Source organism: Gavia stellata, chromosome 18 (assembly GCF_030936135.1).
Source record: "Gavia stellata isolate bGavSte3 chromosome 18, bGavSte3.hap2, whole genome shotgun sequence".
Classification (NCBI taxonomy): domain Eukaryota; kingdom Metazoa; phylum Chordata; class Aves; order Gaviiformes; family Gaviidae; genus Gavia; species Gavia stellata.
This window is the reverse complement of record NC_082611.1, coordinates 20362318-20383775: the sequence shown is the minus strand read 5'-3', so window position 1 is coordinate 20383775 and position 21458 is coordinate 20362318. Positions and strand designations below refer to the sequence as shown.

Genomic DNA, 21458 nt, shown 5'->3' with positions numbered 1-21458 from the left:
TCCTCCAGGACTCGCTGCTAGACAAGCCCTCGGCTTCTGTTTGTCTACAGAGGAAAAATGATGCTGCTCCCAGACACTCCCTCCCCTCACAGGTGGTTTGTTTTACTCACTGCTTCCCCCAGATAGATGACCTTGCATTTTTTAATCTCCTTTCTTCCTGTGTTCCTAGTCTAAGTGTAACTTATTTTCCCTGCCCTTCCTTTCTGCCTCAGCACACGGCACCTCGTAACCTGCTGTTTGCCCCTGAAGTAGGAATACTTCCTTCAGCCCGCATTTTGGTGTCAGCAAGTTGGGTTTATGGTAGCTATAGAAACACAAAAAAAAGCCTTAGCAACTGATGGTGGCCAGCAAGAAAAGCAACTGGTGCTGCCATGGTAACTTGTGGCATTAAATCAGTTTCTGGAAAGCTCTTGCTCATTTTCGCAGGAAAATGTCAAGGGGCTGCAAAAGAACTCCCAGTGGATGTGATCAGATGGGAAAGGCTCAGCCCTCGTGGGGGACCTCACCTGAGGAGTGCTGGAGAAGCCTTCCAGCGTCATCTCCACGGTCTTGCCCGGCATCAGCTCCATCCTCAGAGGCCGAAGCCTGAACACAGGGCAGGCGGGTTTGGGGCTCTGGGAGGCATCTTTGCCCTTGCTGTTACTGATGGCCGGGAGACGATGACGCAGGTGAAAGGGGGCGAAACCTTCCGTCGTCCAATAGAGCTGATGGGTGCGTCGTCCTTTATTGGTCAACTTGAAGTGGTAACTGCAGGGATCCAGGCTAGAAGAGAAGCAGAGATGGAAAATGTCATGGGAGCTGCTATTTCTCAGCGATCACCCAGCTTCAGCACCCTGATGGCGTTATCCGACTGCACACTCAGCAATAAAGGCACCTCCAAAAAGGCTGACCTAGCTCAAAGCTACAGCAAGAGCCAGACCTTGGTTGCCCCGAAGTTTATCACCATCCAGCAGCTGGTCTGGTTGTGCACAGCAAGGAAAAGCTTCATGGAGAACATAGTGGTGGGTTGATCTCGGCTGGACTCCAGGTGCCCACCAAGCCACTCTATCACTCCCCTCCTCAGCAGGACAGGGTGGGGAGAAAATCAGATGGAAAAAACCTCGTGGGTCAAGATAAAGGCAGTTTAATACAGCAAAAGCAAAGGCTGTGTGCGGAAGCTAAGGAAAATAAAAGATTTATTCTCTACTTCCCATCAGCAGGTGATGTCCAGGCACTTCCCAAGAAGCAGAGCTTCAGTACGCTTAGCAGTTGCTCCACAAGACAAATGGTGTAATAACGAATGCCCCCCCTTCCTCCTCCTTTCTCTTAGCTTTTATTGCTGAGCAGGCGTCGTATGGGATGGAACATCCCTTTGGTCAGTCTGGGTCAGCTGTCCTGGCTGTGTCCCCTCCCAAGATCTTGCCCACCCCCAGCCCACCGGTGAGAGGGGAGTGTTGGAGAGACAGCTCGGATGCTGTGTGAGCACTGCTCAGCAGTACCCAAACCACTGGTGACTTATCGACACCTTCCAGCTACCAGTACCAAGCACAGCACTATGAGGGCTGCTGTGGGGAAAAGGAACTCCATCTCAGCCAGACCCAACACAAACATCATCTCAGTTGCTGCAGACAGAGCATCACCAGCCTTTGGGGCTTAATAATCCGAGTATTTTTCCAAGGTGCAGGTCTCGCTGCATCAGACGCTAAGCTGGCCTGGCCGCAAGTAGAGGGAGGAACAGCTTCGCTGCCATTTCACCTTCCCCTTGGGAGCTGCTGCCTCAGATGGCTTCCTCCAAAGACGCTACTGGGGAGGCTGCAGGGTATAGAGACTCATCTGGTGATCCGGGCACCGCTTGCCTCGCTGGTGGGATGTCATCCCTTAGAGAGCAGCCAGCCCTCATCGCTCCCAACATATCGCCCTTTGCCTGAACAGTGCAGCTGGGTTTGTGTTTTAGGAAGATAAATGCACTCTGAGAACACGGGATCAACAGAAGTTTCCCCAATATGAACACGGCAGCAAGACCAGCTCTAGCTGCTGAGGGAACGGAGCGACAACCAGAGATGAATAACTAGAGCTAGATATAAAACCAAATGAATATTCAATGGAAATTGATTCCTTCAGGTAAAGAAACACTAACCACAGGCTAGTCTGGAGTAATTCTTTTACCCTCTATAAATCCGAGCATGACCAGGAAATGAAGAGTTCCTGGAACAGTTAGTGTCTTTTTGAAAGGTACAGAATATGTGGCTCACAAAATGCCTGTCTGCCATAAGCAGCTAAATACAAACACAGAAGCGACAGTATAGAACAAACCAGTCTTTGAAACAGACTGTTAAAAAAAAATGATGTATACAAGTTTAGTATGACATGGTGTACATTGGGGAGAGCAACAGATGAAAGCTTGGAGCAGCTCTCGGGAGATGCAGAATCTGTGGCTCTGGGAAAGCCCAACTCAGAGATGTTACCGGGGTCCCACCTCAGCTCAGCCGGTGGCAGCTCTGCAGCCGACACCAACGGCAACAGCTCCAAACAGAGCCTGCGGGTGAAGGGCGGCAGAACACAATGACGTGAACCACCCTAACATTGTCCCCTGTGTTGCGTAGCCAATTTGTGGCTGCACAGAGCACAGGACACGCTGGACAAGCACCAACCTCCCTGCAATGTCCCTGCTGATGTGGATGGCTTGTGGATGCATATTTAAGTCGCTAAAAATCTATCCTAAATGCTTATGGTGGGATTAACCTGCTCCAACTAAAATTTTAGGTATCGGAGCACTGTGGACCCTCTTTGCAGCCAGGGAAAGGAACAGGCACCTCGAGAAGGTGATTCTTCTCGCCCCAAAAGGTCTCCAAACACAAGGTGAGCAGCACTTTGCAAAGCCTTAGTTTCCTCCCCTGTTTAATAAGGATGTGCCTGGTTTCAGACACGCCTGTTAGGATCGACAAATCCCCTCCTCTGAGCCAAGCTCTTTCAGTTGAAACTCCCAATTTACCCCACCCAACCTCAGCAGATCTCTCCTCCTCTCCCTTTCAGAGCTGGGCCTGCAGCCACCCTCGCTTGCCCGTGCCCCGGGCTGCTGCTGCGGTCTTGACGGAGGAGACAGGGAGGAAAGCAGGCAGGAGAAACGAGGAAAGAGCGACTACGTCTAATAAAGAGCAGCCCGGCAGGGGAGCCGGGGATGATGAGTGAACTGAGGGATGATACAGGGCAAAGACAAATTCTGCTGCTCCTCCAGGACTCCCAGGCAGAGGGGAAATAAAGCAGCACCATTAATTTAGTCGAGGAGTTGCTAACAAGCTACCTCCACGGTTTTCCGCTGTTGCAAGATGATACTCCACAGTGAGTGAAAAAGCAAGCCATGTTATTGCAAAGGGAAATATGTTTATACTCGTAATGCAGCGTTTTCCAGCCGGAGGCTTTCGGGGACCTGCTGTTTTCCTTCGTATCTTTATTTGATAAAGTGAGGAAATAAAGGTATTATAACTAAGGGCAATTCAGTGACAATTTAGCAACTGGTGTCCATTTTGGTGGCTTTTGAGGGTATCTAACGTCTTTCAACTGGCCATAAAATGCTTCTAAAGGAATTCTTGTGGCTTCAGTGAAATGGAGCCAGGACCTTGAGCACGGGAGGAGAACTAGCCTGAAGGACCACAGCAAAACTCCTCCTGGCTGAGCCCATGGCAGAAGCGGGAGCTGAGAGGTAGCCTACCTGAAGTGGGGTCCCAAGTTGAGCTCCGGACCAAAAGGTTTGTCAGTGACAATCGTGGTGCCGATGCCGACAGCCTGGACGGGGATGACATAAGAACGACTGTTCTCTATGAACAGGTTCACCTCGTCCTTGAATTTCTCCGTGTCATCCAAGTTCGCTATGACGGTCACAGACACTTCGCTCTCAGGGGGGATCACTCCTCTACGGGGTTCAATCCTCCAGCGCGAGCGTTTGCCAGCCTGTAAGACAAGCCAAACACTAATGAGGATGGAAACCATGGACCCTGGTCTCTTGTGGGGCGCAGGAAAAGGAAGGACTAAAGATATGAGGGTAAAAAACATAAAGGCTTCATTTCCCTAAATCTAAGCTACAGTGTCTGGAAAGAACAACTACGCAGGAGCTTACACAACCTGTAATTTACCCTCCTTTAACAGACTCACTTCATTAACCCAGTCTTGCCCAACCCAAGAGATGCTCATCCTCAGGAGAAGGTTATTCCCCCTCTTCTTTTGGTCTCTCTTTCGGACTGCACACCAAGGGAAGCTACTTTATCTCTCCTACCTTCCCAACCACGGTCGCCAGGTTTGCATCAAGGCTCAAGGCCAGAGGAAGCCAGGACTGCTCAAATCCCACCGTGGCAGCGGGATACTGCTGAGAGCCTGAAGAATAACTCTGCAAAACCGGTCCATCAAAACCCCAACACCAAAGTCTTCTTTCCCAAGAGTTCGGCAGTGCTTTTCAACAGCCCCTGAAGGACTGAAGCACTCGGGCCCCACTGATCATCAGCTGCAGCGAGGTGTCCCACTGTCCTTGGCCTTGAAACATTCAGCTCTAAGTGTTTACAGCAGGGCAGTAAAGAACTAAGCAGAAAGAAAGGGCAAGACATGCCCTGTGGGCATGGCCCGGGCTTCCCAAGCGTTCTCTTCCTCTGGTCTCTCACAGACCTCCCTTTACAGATGGGGCAATAAGGGCGCTGGACCCCCAATTCCATTTAAAACCACGTTCGCAGGGAGCAAGCTTGCAGCAGACAAAGAGAAACGCATGCAATGCTCCCTGGCCAGCCTGAAATGCACTGGGATGTAGATGTACGGCTTCAAAGTGTCCACCATGATGTTAGTGGCACACGCACTCCACAGTTCAGTGCTGTGTTCGGGATAACAGGCACTACTCACCCAAAACACCTCAGTATTGTAAGAGAAAAGGGGGTTTTCTATTTTTTTTTTTTTTTTTTAAATGAAAAGCAATGATGAGCTTGGAGGCCTGACATGATCCCAGTGCCTGATCCAGGTGAAGTCAGCTTGAGTTTCCATCTGCCAGGCTGGCGGCACTGAGCTCTAACAGGACACCAGACAGCCCAAGGGAGAAGAGCATCAGAAAACCAAGCAGCACTTCAAAGTCATGGAAAGCATTTTAAATAACCCCCCAAAACGAGGGTAAGACTAGCGGGAGGCCAGGGAAGCAATAACTTGCTGAGCATTCAGGGTCCCAGCAGCGTGGGTAGGCGCCCCAGCTACAATAACTCCTCAGGCTGACTGCGCCCTGCACGGAGAGCGGGTCAGGGCTGCATGCCTGCATCCCAGGATGGAGCATGCCAAAGGCATCACAATTATTCCAGGCGCTGGCAAAACTAATAAACTCAGTTCCATTTCATTTATCCTCTAGAGTTGCAAGAGAAAGTCTTAAAACAAAGGCAACATAAGGGTGGAATCACAGACTCACAGAATGAGAGGGGTTGGAAGGGACCTCTGGAGATCACCTAGTCCAACCCCCCCACCAGAGCAGGGTCACCCAGAGCAGGTTGCACAGGAATGCGTCCAGGTGAGCTTTGAATATCTCCAGACTCCGCAACCTCTCTGGGCAGCTTGTTCCAGTGCTCTGACACCCTCGAAGTAAAGAAGTTCCTCCTCACGTTGAGATGGAACTTCCTATGACCAAGTTTGTGCCCGTTACCTCTCGTCCTGTCGCTGGGCACCACTGAAAAAAGACGCCCCATCCCCCTGGCACCCACCCCTTCAGTATTTAGAAGCATTAATAAGATCCCCCTCAGTCTTCCCTTCTCCAGACTAAAAAGACCCAAGTCCCTCAGCCTTTCCTCATAAGAAAGATGTTCCAGTCCCCTAATCATCATCGTAGCCCTTTGCTGTACCCTCTCCAGCAGCTCCCTGTCCTTGAGTGGAGGAAGGTAGTCGGCACAGGCTAAACCCCGTGGCTCTGCATCTCCAGGGAGCGCAGGCTAGGCTTTTTTCACTCCTCCTACACCTTCCACATCCATTACTACCTGCAGCCTTACTCTCCAGCCTTCTGGTTTGGGACCTCATACTCTGTTAGGGAATATTCTTATATTCCCTTTGAGGTCTGGCTAATTATCATTTTGGTTTCTGCGCCCCCCAACACTCCCTGCCTGCAGAGGGTAAGCAGTGCTTGAAAACCAGGCTGAACCTCAGGGTGTCTAGTGAGACTGGAAGATGGCAAACAAAGCAAAAACCTGTCAGCAGAGCTCTACCTGCTTACCCAGAGAGACTACAGTCACTGAAAATTCATCAAATCAGCACCACATTTATTTTCATCTCAAAGGCCAGTGATGCACACAACCCCAGGCAGGCAGACAAGAGAAGACTGACCTCACTCACCACATAGGATCCCACCAACCCTCTGCTGTTGTCCCTGCATCCCATGCGTAGCCTCAGTGGAGCCTCAGAGGCATCCACTGCGCTGCCATCAGCCAAGGGCTACCCAGCCAACACGTTCATGCCAAGCCGGTGGGTGTTAAGTCTTCATTGACGGTAATGTACAACTTTTCCTCTGATTCATGCTGACACAGGGTAGCTCGCTTGAAAAGGAGACCTGATAGCTCTGCTCCAGAGGTGAATCTGCAAGTCTGCTATCTGACAAAGCTCATTTATCAAAGCTTGGCAACAAGCCGGGCAGTAAATTGTACCCAAGAAACTATTACTGAGGAATAACGATAGGCTGTCTCGACGGAGCCAGACTTTGCATTTCCCAGGGTGACCCAGCGCAGACCCACCAAGCCCTACCAGGCCAACAGCCCACTCCGGAGGAGTGTGATTTGCATCGCGTCCTCATTCCTTCAGTCAGCGTTTGGTGCGGGTCCGAGGGGCAGAACAGTGCATCACTGAACAGGAGACCTGCCGGGACCAAAAGGCTCTGCCGGGCCACATTCACTCAGGTTTCTAGGTCAGCTCCTGCCTACACCCAGCCAGGCTGTGTCCCAGAGACAGGAAATCTCGTGGAGCCATGCTGAAGAATTCCATCACTTTGGAGACCAAGATCTAACTTCTGATGACACCCCTGCTACTTGCTTCTCCCTGAATGCTCTGGAAAATGATGCAATAGCCGTACACACTTCATAGACAAAGACAGTGGCTATTTTTATCCCTGTAGGAGCTTGCGCTATCGGACATCAGAGTCCCTGAGTGCTAGGCAAGGGTAGGGATCAATCACTTAATCAAGAAGTTCAATGCTAAGATCATTAGCTTCTCCCAGGACAGATTTCCATTGCCAAAATTTGATGATAACAGACACCAGCGTGCATCTGAGAGACGGATGGATGGATGGAAGGATGGCTGCCTGCCCTAAGGGACGACTGAGGAGCCACCACACTCCGTTCTCTTGAAGCTACTCAAAGCGAGTTAATTAAAGGGGTCTGGTCATTCTGGCCTTGCACAAGCGAAAGAGGAAGCAGAACTCAGTATTAAAAATGCAGCTGTACTTTACCAAGCCATAGCTCTAGGGAGAGAGCGTTCCCACCACGTCAGGCTGACCCATCGCTCCTCGTGGAGGTTGCACATGATGGGGAAATAAAACCCCATCATACCTCAGTTGTGCGGAGAGCCTTGTCCCAGGTGTTTTCGCAGTCCTGAGGTGGGGGACCCCACCTTCTTCGTTTCCAAGCTACTCTTTAGCCGCACAAACTGCCAGTGGCAGAAAACAGCACAAAAGCACCCCGAGCCCCAGCACGAGGTGGAGATCAGAGCGCGAGGCTGGCTAGGTGCTCCCACCAACAACCAGCCTCCTCCCGGCACCTCAGCACCAGCATCTCCTCGGCAAAAGCATGGGGACCACCTTGGTTTAGCCTCTGCCCCAGCGCACCATCAAGGGGATGCTTTATGAAAGCAAGAGGCAGAGCCTTTAAAGCCAGTAAAAATATAAAAACTAAAGCATGGCACTCACTGCCACTGACAACGCAGCCTAATTTGTCACGCTTGGTTCAGCTAATAGCAGACTGGTGAGGGAGCTAACGAAGCCTCTCTCCACCTTTGGCCCCTGCCCACAGCTCACCCCTCCAGACCCCATCTGCCCTCCCCACTGAGCTGGGGAGACCAGTGCCACCGCTCTGCACATCGGGGTTCGCCAGCCAGGACTCAGGCACGGCTTGGCCGGCTGCTGCCCAGCACAACATTTAGTAACCAAACTCCTCCCGCTTTTCCTTTGGGAAAAGCACTCCGCTGAGTCACTCTTGCTTGTAGGAACATAATTGCCTTGAAGACTTCTACCCTTCTTTAATTCAGTTGGCCAACGGGTGCAGCGCAATACGACGAGCTTAGTTTCCCTAGACGAGCAGAACAACAACTTCTTCAATTACTGAAATACAGCAATTTTGAAAGGGCATGAACTCATATAAGATACCTGACATGATAAAAAAACCCTCTTCCCTGTGGCCAGGTTTCAGGCACCTTTTCCAAGGTCTCCTCCAAACCTCTGCTCCCCTAAGAGCCACATGCCCTGGACCTAAGCCTGTGCAACCCTGGCAGGGACACGGCCTTCCACCTTCCTCAGCTTTTCATACAACCGGTTGCCAGCACAAGACCGGACCCTCCTGGCCCTGACCCCCGTTCATGACCGATGGCGTGAGTTTCCAGGCATGGTCCAGCTCTGGCATGACCAAGCTGGGTGGAAATCAGCAAATCGGTGCTGCTGTATTAGCAAAACACAGCCTTTAAAAACCAAACCAATGGTTTAAGTCTAAAGGTGAGCTTTCGGAGCACCACGAGGCACTGGTAGGACAGCTCTGGAAAGAGTTAAGCCTATGCATCTTATCTTCAAAAGCTCTGCTCACCTTGGAAGAGACCACATATTCAGGGCCAATGCTGCCCATACCCTGCAAAGTTAATGTAACACTCCTCTCTAAACAGCATTGCAGGTATCATTTGAAGGGCACGGCACTGCCTGCGTCTCGCTACGAGCAAACACTGACAGGCTGCCTAATTATTCGGATGCTCCGGGAAACAAAAAAAAAAATGTAATTTACAGTAGATTTTAAAACCACCCTCTTGCCGATTCAAGTCTGCTCCAACTTCAGCGAGAGCAGCTGGAGAGAGCTACGAACAATGCTGACAGGCTCTGCGAAGCCTTCCCTCCCGCAGCCTGCACAATTCGCTCAGATAACAAAATCGCGCATCAGCCAGAACAAGAAACAGAATCACTAAAGCAGCATCCCTTTATCGGCACTGGTTTTAAGTTTATCTCCATGTTTTGCTGTCCCTCTGTACGACCATTTCTTTCACAAAGGGAATGTCGTCAAAAGCTTGAGATAATAAGCAATGAAATTAGTAAATGAAACAAATCCTGCACTAAATGAGGAGAGAAGCGAGTATGGGAATGGGAACTGCGTGTTCTCTCCTTGCTTACACCGAGTTTGACCAAGAGCCTTTATATGCTGCCTCAAAATCAGTTGATTTTCTCCACTGAATCCCAGTGAGAAGATAAACAGTTACAGCTTTTTCTTTTTCTTTTAACAAACAAAACTTGGTCTCTTCTGCAACGTCAGCTCCAGTTGAACCTGACGGCAGCTCATCCCTGGGAAGGTGGAAGGGGATCTGCTCCCCAGGCACTCTCCTGAAGACGACAACACATCTGGCTGGACAACCGCTGCTGGAAAAACCAGGCGGCAGCGAGCTCCATCAGGAGCACAGGGCTCTGGATTAGGGAGGTCAAGGATCCCATCAAAGGAGACTGGACCTCAAAATTAGGAAACAGAGCACCGTCACTAGAAGGGGAAGTCCCAAGAAAGTTTTTTTCTCTCCTCCCTCATTACAAGGCACCAGGAAACCACCGTTTGCCTCCCTGCGGTAGCACATAACAGACCCAGCGCGGTGGTTATGCAGGCAGAAGAAAGCTGCCGCTGATGAACAAAAATTACACCCTAAGCCTGTCTTCTCTTTCCTGATCACACAGGCATGATACGCAGCTGCCTTCCGTGATGCCGAGAGATGTCATTCTTAGCAGCCGAATAAAAGATGCCCGAGAAGACAGAGTGACAACAAACAAGTAGGAAAAGATCAAAGAAAGATGCTTTTCCCTCTCTGCCTTTCTGCAGGGAGAGCAAACGCTTCCATTAATCAATACAACTCTTCCTCACTTGTCAATACGGCAAAAACCAGACACTTAGGGAAACAGGAAAAAAGATGACAGCGGCAGCAAGGAGGAGAAACAGCCACTTTTTTCAGCAGGTCGCATCAGCCCCCAGCTAAGCTGCAGCAGCTCCTTCATGTTGACCTACTCCTCCAGTCTTTTTTACCACGAAAAAGGCAAATCCTCCTTGCTGGATCCAGAGGATGCTCTAACGGGGCTGCCTGGCAGCTGGGAAAGCAATCTGACAAGGAAAAGTACAGACAGACACAAGAGTCAGTGGATGAGCAGGGGATGACACGCTGGCCCCAAGGGTCACAGCCCTGCAGCTACCCTGGCAAGCAGGGATAAGCCAACCAAGGACATGGGTATGAAGTCCCTACACCCCACTACAAACCCAAAAAGCCCCATCGCAATGCACAGCTTTGGAGGTTTTTTTATTTCCTTCCTTCTAGTGGCAGAGATGCTCAGTGCTGCTCCCCGCAACTCATCCGACGGAGAGAAGAGGGGTACAGGGAAGCCTGTGCACGAGGGGTACTCCAGGTAATTCCTTAAGTTGCTATCCCGGAGTGAAGTTATCCACAAAAGACATCTCTGCTTGCTCAGATAATGCTCTTTTCTCCCATAAAGCAAGAAGAAAGCTCGACTTGACAGGAACAGCAATTTGCACGTGATGGTTAAGGACACCACCATGGCCATCTGCATTACAGCATTTCCCTTTTCTGTTCTGAACAAGACACCAGCCTTTGATTTGCCTTGTTGCTGCCCCTTAATCTAATCTCATTCAGGTTGTTGAGCTGCCAGTCAGCATGCTGTAATGTTGCTGTGAAAATGTCAATCAATAGCTCTTTCTTTCGAGTGGGGAATCGTGATCTAGAAGCCTGACTGCAAAGAGCCACGGTTTCGAGATTAGCCATCAAACGGGAGACAGGGATATCACAGCTCGCTGTCCTGCGGCAATCTCCAAGCAGGAAATCAAAGCAGCAGCTTTGGCATCTTCGAGAACACAAGACTTGGGTTCAGGGGCACAAGTGAATGAAGGATGCCCAAGTCACCCACCAGCTAGGCTAAGGGACAGCCGGAGCCAGTTCTGCTCTCAGATCTACACGTGCAGGTCACCCTGACACCCGACCGCATCTCAAATTTTATCTCCAAAATTATTCAGTCCTCTCTTCTTCCCATCAATAAACTGCCAGGCAGCCTAAGACAGCAGCAAAGGGCAAAACTTCAACCGAGGCAACAAAACAGCACCAATGGAGGCAGCCGCTGGGGGCAAGGGAGGAGCTGGAGCACACCTCGCCTGCTGCAGTGCTGCTCCCATCAGGCAGGCTCAGCATCACGGTCTTGAAGAGTCTGAAGAGCCCTTGCTGAAACGGCTGATCCAGCAGGTTCCCGGGACCTGCCTCCTTGAACACCTCCAGGATAGCAGCAGCTATCCTGAGAAGCCAAAACGCTCACCATGGGGTAACTCCATGCTGGGGAGTCAGCAGAGGGGCTATGGAACAGCAGAGGCCATCTTTACTGCAGGAAAAGAAACCATCCCTGAACCACCTCATATTACCATTCTAGTTATTGATTAGCACAATATTTGCAGAGATCGCCGGGAAGCAGGATGGGATTTATTGCCCAATCCCATAAGTTAGGGCACAGAGGCAATGGAGAGGCAGATACACCCCTGCAAGCCCCCTGGGTGTACTGCAAGCTGCCCAGGGGAGGGAGGGAAGGCATCACACCCCGATGGCAGGACCTAAACGGAGCTCTGCAGGTCAGTCTTGGGTACAAGCATGCAAACCTCATCATTTATACACCAGTACCACCCATCCGAGGTGGCTTGCTCTCTGCAGAGATGGAAAGCAGGTTTTCGTTGTGGAGCCAAAGAAAGCTGCCCTGGGAATCCCCCACTTTGAGGTTACATTTATGCTCCTGGGCACAGAAACTGGAGTGCAACAGCTGCAAAAGCAGCAGGAGGGAAATTCAGCCTGGGTTAACCAGCCCCAGAACTCCAACCGACCTAGCACAGAGAAGCACAAACCCCCTCCAAACCCTGTTTTCCTGCCCTGATCCCCCCTCCAGTGGGGAGCACATCCCACCCAGCCTCAGCACCCGAGCCCTTCCCGCCTGCATCAGCCCTGCTCCCCATGCCAGGGAAGCAGCCAAGCTCTCCTCCTGCTACGCAGCTTGTCACACTAGGCAGCCTCCATGAATTAAATAACCTTCTTCTGCAGCTAGTCTCCAGAGATGCTCTGCAACGCTACGGAGTCCACAGACTCTGTCGCTACACCACCCTTACAAACATATTTTTGGGCAACAACCCAGCTCGTGTGACCCCCCGTAAGTGTGAAACTCGCCTCCCCACCAGCAGTTGGAGGACAGACCTCACACCCTAGTCTCTATCATTAACAGGAGGTTGAGGCAACGGAGATGCAGACGGAACAGGGAAACCACAGGGCCACCCATGCCCTTTCAGGAGCAAAGGGTCACAGGGTTCCCTTCATCTCCTAGAGCTCCAAAAGCATGACTCTCCGAGCTAAATACCTTCCACAAAACAAAGGGACAACTTGTAAAAATGATCCAGACTCATTTCTGCTCAAACATCTATACAAACTCTCTATTTTACTGAGGGGTGCCCCAGCTAAAACCACCCCCAGAACCAGGCTCCTCTTCCCGCATTGTGGTGGAATATCTTGCTTTCTCTCTCGGAGAGCGATACGGAAATGTTGTGCATAAAAATCAAGTCACGGGCTGTTATGGACCAGTCATTTTTGTTGGGAAATAGCCCCACAGATACTTACCATCTCTGCCCAGAAGGATGCAGGGATGACAGTCTGATTGCAGAGGTGGAGAGTTCGGGAAGCGTCTTGCAGAACTTGGACACTGCCGAAATTTATCTTATGTGGATGCACGTAGACAACTGGTCCTTCTCCAATGCTCACTAGATGGATTTTCTGCTCCAGGAAGCAGGTAGGAAAGATCAGAAAGAACAAGGAAAGTTTAAAAAGATTAGACAGCTCTAAGGGTACTCCTACACTGAGGGATAATTAGGTGGTTTGAAGTTTTCAGTGTTGCAAGACTGAAACAGAAAGCCTGGAGCAAGTGTGGGATCTGGAGGGATCCCATCTGAAAGCCACAAGCTCCCGCTATCAGGGGATAAAGAAACCCAGTTTCCCATGCTTGCTCTTTCACCCCTCCTCCACACTGTTAGCTCTCCTTCTGCTACCCTGTGCCTGCTCAGTCTTGCCCCAAACCACCTTCCCTACCTCCTGCTACTGCACAGTCCCACTTGGAGAGTGACTTTGTTAACATTCCCAAAGCGACACTGATGAAAACCAGCCCAAGTCAGAAGCAAAGCAGGCTCTTCAGAGTACGGATCACAGAATCACTGAGGTTAGAAAAGACCTGTAAGATCATCAAGTCCAACCATCAACCCAACACCACCATGCCCACTAAACCATGTCCCGCAGTGCCACGTCCCCACGTTCCTTGAACACCTCCAGCGATGGTGACTCTACCACCTCCCTGGGCAGCCTCTTCCAATGCTTCACCGCTCTCTCCGGAAAGACATTTTTCCTAATATCCAGCCTAAACCTCCCCTGGTGCAACTTGAGGCCATTTCCTCTTGTCCTGGTGTCCCCTCACCAGCTCCGTCGGCCTTCTCTGGACACGCTCCAGCACCTCAAGGTCCTTCTTATAGTGAGGGGCCCAAAACTGAACATGGCATTCGAGGTGCGGCCTCACCAGCGCCGAGTACAGGGGCACGATCACCTCCCTACTCCTGCTGGCCACACTGCTTCTGATACAGGCCAGGATGCCGTTGGCCTTCTTGGCCACCTGGGCACACTGCTGGCTCATATTCAGCCGGCTGTCAACCAACACCCCAGGTCCTTTTCTGCAGGGCAGCTTTCCAGCCACTCGTCCCCAAGCCTGGAGCGTTGCGTGGGGTTGTTGTGACCCAAGTGCAGGACCCGGCACTCGGCCTTGTTGAACCTCATACAATTGGCCTCAGCCCATCGATCCAGCCTGTCCAAAAGTATCATGCAAGTTAGTTGCCTCTGACTTGTGCTTATGAGCATTCCTGGTATTATATGAATAACAGACATTAATTATTAATTACATCATTCAACCAGTATTTTTTCTTTTGACAGTCCGAGACCCCAAAGTTTTCTTCTTGCAGAACTGGCGCAGACTATTAGAGGAGGAATACGGATCTCTTTGCTAAACCACCTTCTCACATCATTAAAAATGGGAATTTCTCCAGTCTGGCTGGATTTCATCGGTTCCAAACACCCCAACTCTTAAACAGCATCTGAACGCATAAAACTCCCAACACTGACAAGCTGCTGTACGATTCACTGGAGGGCACGGAGTATGATTTAACCACAAAAGAAACCAGACTGATGTAAAACCTTTAATAATGTCTGACTCAAGGAAATGGCATTGGCAGCTGTCAGGATCGCTAGTCCAACTCAGCCAGAAGGAACAGCATCCAGAAACGCTCATCCCTTGACAGAACACTACTGCGTGCAACTAAGAGCCAAAAATCACATACCACGGCTGGTACCTCAAAAATAAGGGACCTGAAGCTACACGTGATGCTGGACCTTTTATCCCTCCGGGAGAAGGGAGGGACGGAGACCTGCAGTCTGGGTGATGCTGCCCAAAGCTCCCAGGAAGAAGGAGCTGGAGGGAAGAGCTGTGCCTTGCCAGCTGGCCTTGCTTCCACGTGACAGCAGGGCATAAGCAACAAAGGCAGAGCAGAACACTTTGGAGATGGGCAGAGTAACATCTGGGGGATGCCCAGGCTAGTTGGCTTCAATTAGAGTGTCTACTAACACCACATATCCTTGCCAAGGAACGGGCTTTTAAAAAAATACAACCCCTTCATCTACAGTTGTCTTAAAAGGGATGAGAAAAAAAACCCGTTCAACAGTGTTACAGACAACATGGCACACGGGGAAAGGCACTAAAAGGAGACAGCAACTTTGCCATCAGTCATATTGCCACACTCTTGGCTTTGTCGATGGGTATGTAATGTCACATCTGATCATTTAGGAATGAAGAGCGTCCGTCCCTGGCAGACAGCCACGGTTTGAGTGACTGCTTCATTCTGATAGAAACCAGCTGCCAAATGCCCTGCGCGTGGCACACAAGGCTGCCTTGCCACCGTGACCCCAGGGCTGGGGTTTTACCAGCTCCTTAATGCAGGACATCACCTCCAGTGATGGTGACTCCAACCAAAAAAAAATAAGGTGTTCAAGGAACATGTGGACGTGGCATTGCGGGACATGGTTTAGTGGGCATGGTGGGGTTGGGTTGATGGTTGGACTTGATGATCTTTCAGGTCTTTTCCAACCTCAGTGATTCTGGGAGATTACATACACCAAATGGAAGCTGGCATGCAGTCACTGACAAAGAAAATACCAGGCAACAGACCCGTGGAGGGACCCTACACAACCTGGATGAAAGATCTGTATGATATTTCACCTAAAGACTCGGTATCAATTCCAAACGGCCTAACCTAAGTTAACAAGAGCAAGCTTAAATTTTGCTTTATTGGAATACATTGCAGCGATTCCCCTGAGGTCAGATTCGCATGATATGATCTAGATGGGCAGGATTTGCCACCAGTGCAGGGTGTGTAACAAGATGGTTAGCTGTTCTGCTAGCTTGGAAAGCTCTGGACCAAGGAATGACTGAAACAACACCCAAACTCTAGGGCAGTCCTATAGAAAATGCAAAGAACCTCACCTAACGGCCAGAAACTCAGGTCTGTGCTGCCAACATACCCAGCGAGGTTCCTAACAGCACTCGCTGGGCGCTAGAAGCAACCGAGCATAAACGCTGCACGTTCAAGTTCAACTTAATGGGTGCACGCACTTGCTCAAGCTCATGCTGGTCATTTCTTTAGGGACAGCTAGGATTTTCCAGCTGAAATGCTCGCCCTTTGGGCCAAAAATTGACATATTCCTCTCCCAACAAAAACAATTAAGGTAAAGTTTGAAACTATACATGGTTTAGCCCAAGGGTAAAAGCTTTGCAAATGGTGCTGAGACTCACGTGTCTGTGGCTGGGACTTTTGGCAAAGAGATTTGATGGATATTTCTCAGACACGATGGGCCTGACTTCAGAAAAGCTGAAATCCAGCTTTGCACAAAACATCACTTCAGCATGGTTTCTTACAGGCTCGCTTTAGCAGGATTCGGGGAGGTCCCTGTGCGCTCCTGAACTACAGTCCTAATGACACAGCAGTTGGTGCTCATCTAATATCACAGCAGAGTGTGAGACCCAGGGATTGGGCTGGGTTTCAGACTGGGCTTGTTATCCCATCTCACATATCCGTAATGAAACGCGGTGTCAGACACTTAGATTACCACCTAAGAGAATACCATCCTTCCTCTTCTCTAGGCATTAGCCGTTGCTCATGCCATGAATCCCATCTTTCCTTGTCCACGCCAGCCATATATTACAAGTTCTTGTTTTCCCAGGAAGAATCCCTGTACACTTTACGCCCCACCAAGACGAGTCGCGCAAAGGCACGCATCTCCCCTAGCACTCACCAGTGGGGATCCTTTGCTCCCAAAGACCGCGACGTGAGCAACTGTTTCCTTCTCTCCCGTCACCTGGGCTTCCAGCATAACCGGGACCTCCACCAAGCTGTGAGGCTGGATAATCCCACACGGCACAGGGCTGGAGTACCACACAGGAGCATCCTTCTTGTGTTCCTGTAAGGCACAGAATCAAACCCAACATTAAAGCTTCCTCAAAGGTCACTCTGAACTCCTTGACATCTACCACAATGATAATTCCCACATATTTTTAAAAAAATCCCTAGGAGAAAGCAGAAAGGCACAAAAACAGATGCAAGACTAGTATGAGCTTAGCGTCCTGAGGGGGTCCAAGAGCTGCTGCAGGCACAAACACCCGCTCCTGTGCTGGCAGCCTCCTTGCAGCCGCCTTTCGTGACCCTCTAAGTCCTCCTATGTGAACGCACCCCAAAGACTAGACTATAAACTGCTTCCTAAAGTTTATATTCAGGCACGTTCCTATTTAACTGCTTCCTAAAGTTTCTATTCGGGCAGGTTCCTGTTCTCAGCAAACCTTTAGGTTTGAATATAAACCAGCAAGGTCTTAGCCAAAACTCTTTTTTTTCCCTAATAAACCCCTCGATAACATTTGAGGGCAGGAGGCAGATGCGATGACAAACCTGAGGAAGAACCATGTAGCAGCCTGGAAGATTGCTGTCATTCGCAAGGCTCAGTATCTGCCGGTAAGGGAATTTCAGAAAGCACCGTCCAAATGTCATGACTGGGTTGAGCACTCGCAGCTGAGGAACTATGCATCTAGGCAGAGAGATGACCAAAAGGGAATCAGAGATCCTGAGAGAATGTACAATTTCTTTACTCCCCAAATAGCACGAAATAGAGCATAGCACGTGTCACTGCCAAATGGATGTTTAATACCCCTACAGCAATAAATTGCCTTTAATTTCTTTTTATACAACAACCTCTTGTAAAAGGAGGAGCAAACCCTGAGCAGAGCACCGTGCCCTGTCCCAGAGCTGTCTGATGGGCACCTTCGCCCCAGGAGGCTTGCGAAGACACCTTGCACCCTCCTGACGCTCCCAGCAAGGCATGAGCCCCAGGGGAGCCTTCCCACCCATGACCAGGGCTCACCAAGCCTCAGGGAACACAAGACCCCAGTATCTCAGTAAAAATGACTCCTCTCCCATACCACTCTTGCCCTGCCTGAAAACTCAGCCATTTACCCCAGCAACAGAGGGCACAAGCCACCACCTGCCTCACGCAGCGGGTGGTCACCCTTTCCCCATGTCTGTAGCTACCTTGCTCTGCAGCCCCCACGGCGCCATACACTGTCTGCTCCCATTTGCACTCATTTTACAGAACTGCAGCCCAGGCACTGACTGGACAACTCTGCCACTTGCAATGAAACTGACACCCACTGCAGCACAACAGCATCAAATCCGGCTGCAGCAAGAAAAACTTTTGGCATAAGTCCGGGAACATTAATGCTCCAAAGAACCAGAGGAAAGAAGAGAAACCTGAGCTCCCAGAATCACTGAGGTTAGAAAAGACCTGTAAGATCATCAAGTCCAACCATCAACCCAACTCCCCCATGCCCACTAAACCATGTCCCGCAGTGCCACGTCCCCACGTTCCTTGAACACCTCCAGCGATGGTGACTCCACCACCTCCCTGGGCAGCCTCTTCCAATGCTTCACCACTCTCCCAGGAAAGACATTGTTCCTAATATCCAGCCTGAACCTTCCCTGGTGCAACTTGAGGCCATTTCCTCTTGTCCTGTCACTTGTCACTTGGGAGAAGAGACCAACACCCACCTCTCTGCAACCCCCTTTCAGGTAGTTGTAGAGAGCGATGAGGTCTCCCCTCAGCCTCCTCTTCTCCAGACTGAACACCCCCAGCTCCCTCAGCCGCTCCTCATCAGACTTGTGCTCCAGACCCCTCACCAGCTCCGTCGGCCTTCTCTGGACATGCTCCAGCACCTCAATGTCCTTCTGATAGTGAGGGGCCCAACACTGAACACAGCATTCGAGGTGCGGCCTCACCAGCGCCGAGTACAGGCCCACGATCCCCTCCCTACTCCTGCTGGCCACACTATTTCTGATACAGGCCAGGATGCCGTTGGCCTTCTTGGCCACCTGGGCACACTGCTGGCTCATATTCAGCCAGCTGTCAACCAACACCCCCAGGTCCTTTTCTGCGGGGCAGCTTTCCAGCCACTCGTCCCCAACCCTGGAGCGTTGCCTGGGGTTGTTGTAACCAAAGTGCAGGACCCGGCACTTGGCCTTGTTGAACCTCATACAATTGGCCTCAGCCCATCCATCCAGCCTGTCCAGATCCCTCTGCAGAGCCTTCCTACCCTCCAGCAGATCAACACTCCTGCCCAACTTGGTGTCGTCTGCAAACTTACTGAGGGAGCACTCGATCCCCTCATCCAGATCATTAATAAAGATATTAAACAAGACCGGCCCCAAAACTGAGCCCTGGGGGACTCCGCTTGTGACCAGCCACCAACTGGATTTCACTCCATTCACCACGACTCTCTGGGCTCGCTCTATACCTGGCTGTGAGAGGCAATGCCAGCACCTCCTTGCCAACACCATCCACGTCCACCACCAGTGCCAGCTCATATCTCTTCACAGTGTTGGAACACAGGGTGACCTGGCGGAAGAGAAGACCATCAAATACTGCATCGCTCCCAAAAGCCATTGTCCATGTGTGGTGTCCTCCACTTCTCCTTCCACAGGAAGGAAAGGGAGGATTTTGCTCTAATTCTTCTGCTGGTCCATGTACAGAGCACAGGCTCTGCAAGTAATAAAAGTCTTCTGACAACATCTGCTTTGTTAAATACACCGTGCAGTTATCAGGGTATATACAAGGTAAATTAAAGCACAATTAGACTAATGCTCTACTCACCACTGTATTAAAATTAAGGGACCAATTTGTAATCTTGACTACAATAGCATAAATCCAGAGGAAATCTGCTGTCTTGAACGGAATGAGTACAGCTTTACGGGGGGAAGGTGAGAGCAAAACGTGGCCCAGCAGATGCTGTGCAGTTCACGGCTGCCAGAGCTTTTTCAGTCCCCATTGGAGATCGCTGCAGTGAATACAGCTCCTTCTACTCAACAGGACAGGAGAAATAAGACCGGGAAGAAAGGCAAACTGCTTTCTACAATGACATCTCTCTTTTTAACAGCCACCTTCTGTTCTCATTCTTCCTCTGCCCACTTTAAATCAAAGAAATCGCTCTAAGCAGCTCTCAAAAACACAGGAGTGGCTTCTGTACTTGACTATATGGTACCAGACCTTCTGCTTGGGATTCTGGAAACAAAACGGTGCTCCTTCTGAAACGTCCCAGAGTAACCCAGCCAACAAAAGCCTAACACTAATGCATATATCTTACTCGCATTATGCTGGCAGCACTAAAGCCCTCTCATACATCAGTGAAGCTTCAGCTCCACCTGCTAAAGCACGTATGGCCGGACTCTTCCCATACCTCGATATCCATGACGCCCTGGGAGCGGATGGTCCCTCTGCACGGTGTTATGGTAAATTCAGTTGGCTTGACGTAACCCTGGGCTCCCCTTCTCCAGGATGGCGGAGCGTTGTCCGACATTTGAACAAAACTGCTAACGCTGGGCTCTCCTGAGCCATCCCCAGGAATGCGAAGGGTGAAAGTCATGGGCACCAAGGAGGTGTTAGTGAGACGACACGACAAGGTGCGAGGGAAGCCTAGGAAAAAAACACAAATATGAATTTATGCGCCAATTATCCCATGATTCCCGGTGTGAATATTCTGTTATGATAAAACTGCACCTGGAGTTTAGCTCTTCTCAATCTGAATTAGAGCTAATTGAGAAGCTAAGCAAGGAATTAGTCGTCACTTAAGCTCCCTTTTATGCTGATCAGAGATTGCTTCCTCGGCAATGGCCACTCTTAATGATGCCGAACACCAGAATTTCGTCTCTCTAACTGAGGACTGTTCTCACATGCCCCAAAAGCAGCACCAATTATTTCTCACTTACGAGCATGCATCCAGACAGACCATTGATTCGGAAAATTCAGTCCATAAAATTCCCCGTTAACTTTGCGAACACTCCCACAGTTTTCAATATATAAAAGCAGTGTATTGTCATCGAGGAGAAGCTCCAGTAAGAGAAAGGATGGATGCAGTGGGATACCACAGCACGATGCAAAGCACTCTAATGCAGTTTCTCTAGGCAGCATCCTTAAGGCATCTCCTCTTTTGGGGTAACCAGACTTGGCTCATCACAAGTTGCAGCCCACTTCACAGGAGGCAAGCCTGATGCTTGCTTAGAAAATTAGCAGGAACCATGTCTCACCTTACCTAACAAACGGGGACATCACATCCACGCTGCACACTGGCTTTGGTTACTGCCCGCAAAGGTTTACATCACTTTAGCTTGGATACTTGCTTTCCATAATGGAAAAGCAGTGATACAACCACACCTGGTGGGAATGTGCTGCAGAGACAGGACATCAGCCCACAACCTGCTCTGGAGTGGACATCGGGCTTGGCTGGCCAGCTCTGTGAGAAGGAGACATCTCCCATGGCCTGCTTACCAAGCGTTACTGGAATACGGGTGGGGGAGGAAAACCATCTGCAGACACAGCGGATCGTTCATCCATGCCCAACAGTGACCACTGCCCACCTCCAGCAACTACTCCAGCAAACAAAAAGGACAAACACAGACTTCACAATCCCAAAGGAGACCCAAGTCTCCAGCGGCAGACAACAGCCAGCAGCAGAGCTAAAAGAAGCAAAAATACAGTAGCTGCCTTCAGCTCAAAAGGCCTTATTAACGAAATCAGATTAAAAGGATGAATCTCCTATTACATAA

The 21458-nt window shown here is 50.3% G+C and overlaps 1 protein-coding gene across 1 annotated transcript in view; it reads right to left on the bottom strand.

Annotated features, from left to right (window-relative positions):
• Window positions 1-21458, bottom strand: part of LOC132318654 (hydrocephalus-inducing protein homolog) — a 147464-nt gene that overhangs the window by 69631 nt on the left and 56375 nt on the right. Inside the window, exons 13-19 of the mRNA XM_059826627.1 lie at window positions 20093-20328; window positions 19154-19254; window positions 17259-17394; window positions 16612-16776; window positions 12850-13002; window positions 3689-3927; window positions 507-762 (exon numbers count right to left, since the gene is read on the bottom strand). Of these exons, the coding sequence (XP_059682610.1) occupies window positions 507-762; window positions 3689-3927; window positions 12850-13002; window positions 16612-16776; window positions 17259-17394; window positions 19154-19254; window positions 20093-20328 (1286 nt within the window). The remainder of the gene's footprint in view (window positions 1-506; window positions 763-3688; window positions 3928-12849; window positions 13003-16611; window positions 16777-17258; window positions 17395-19153; window positions 19255-20092; window positions 20329-21458) is intronic.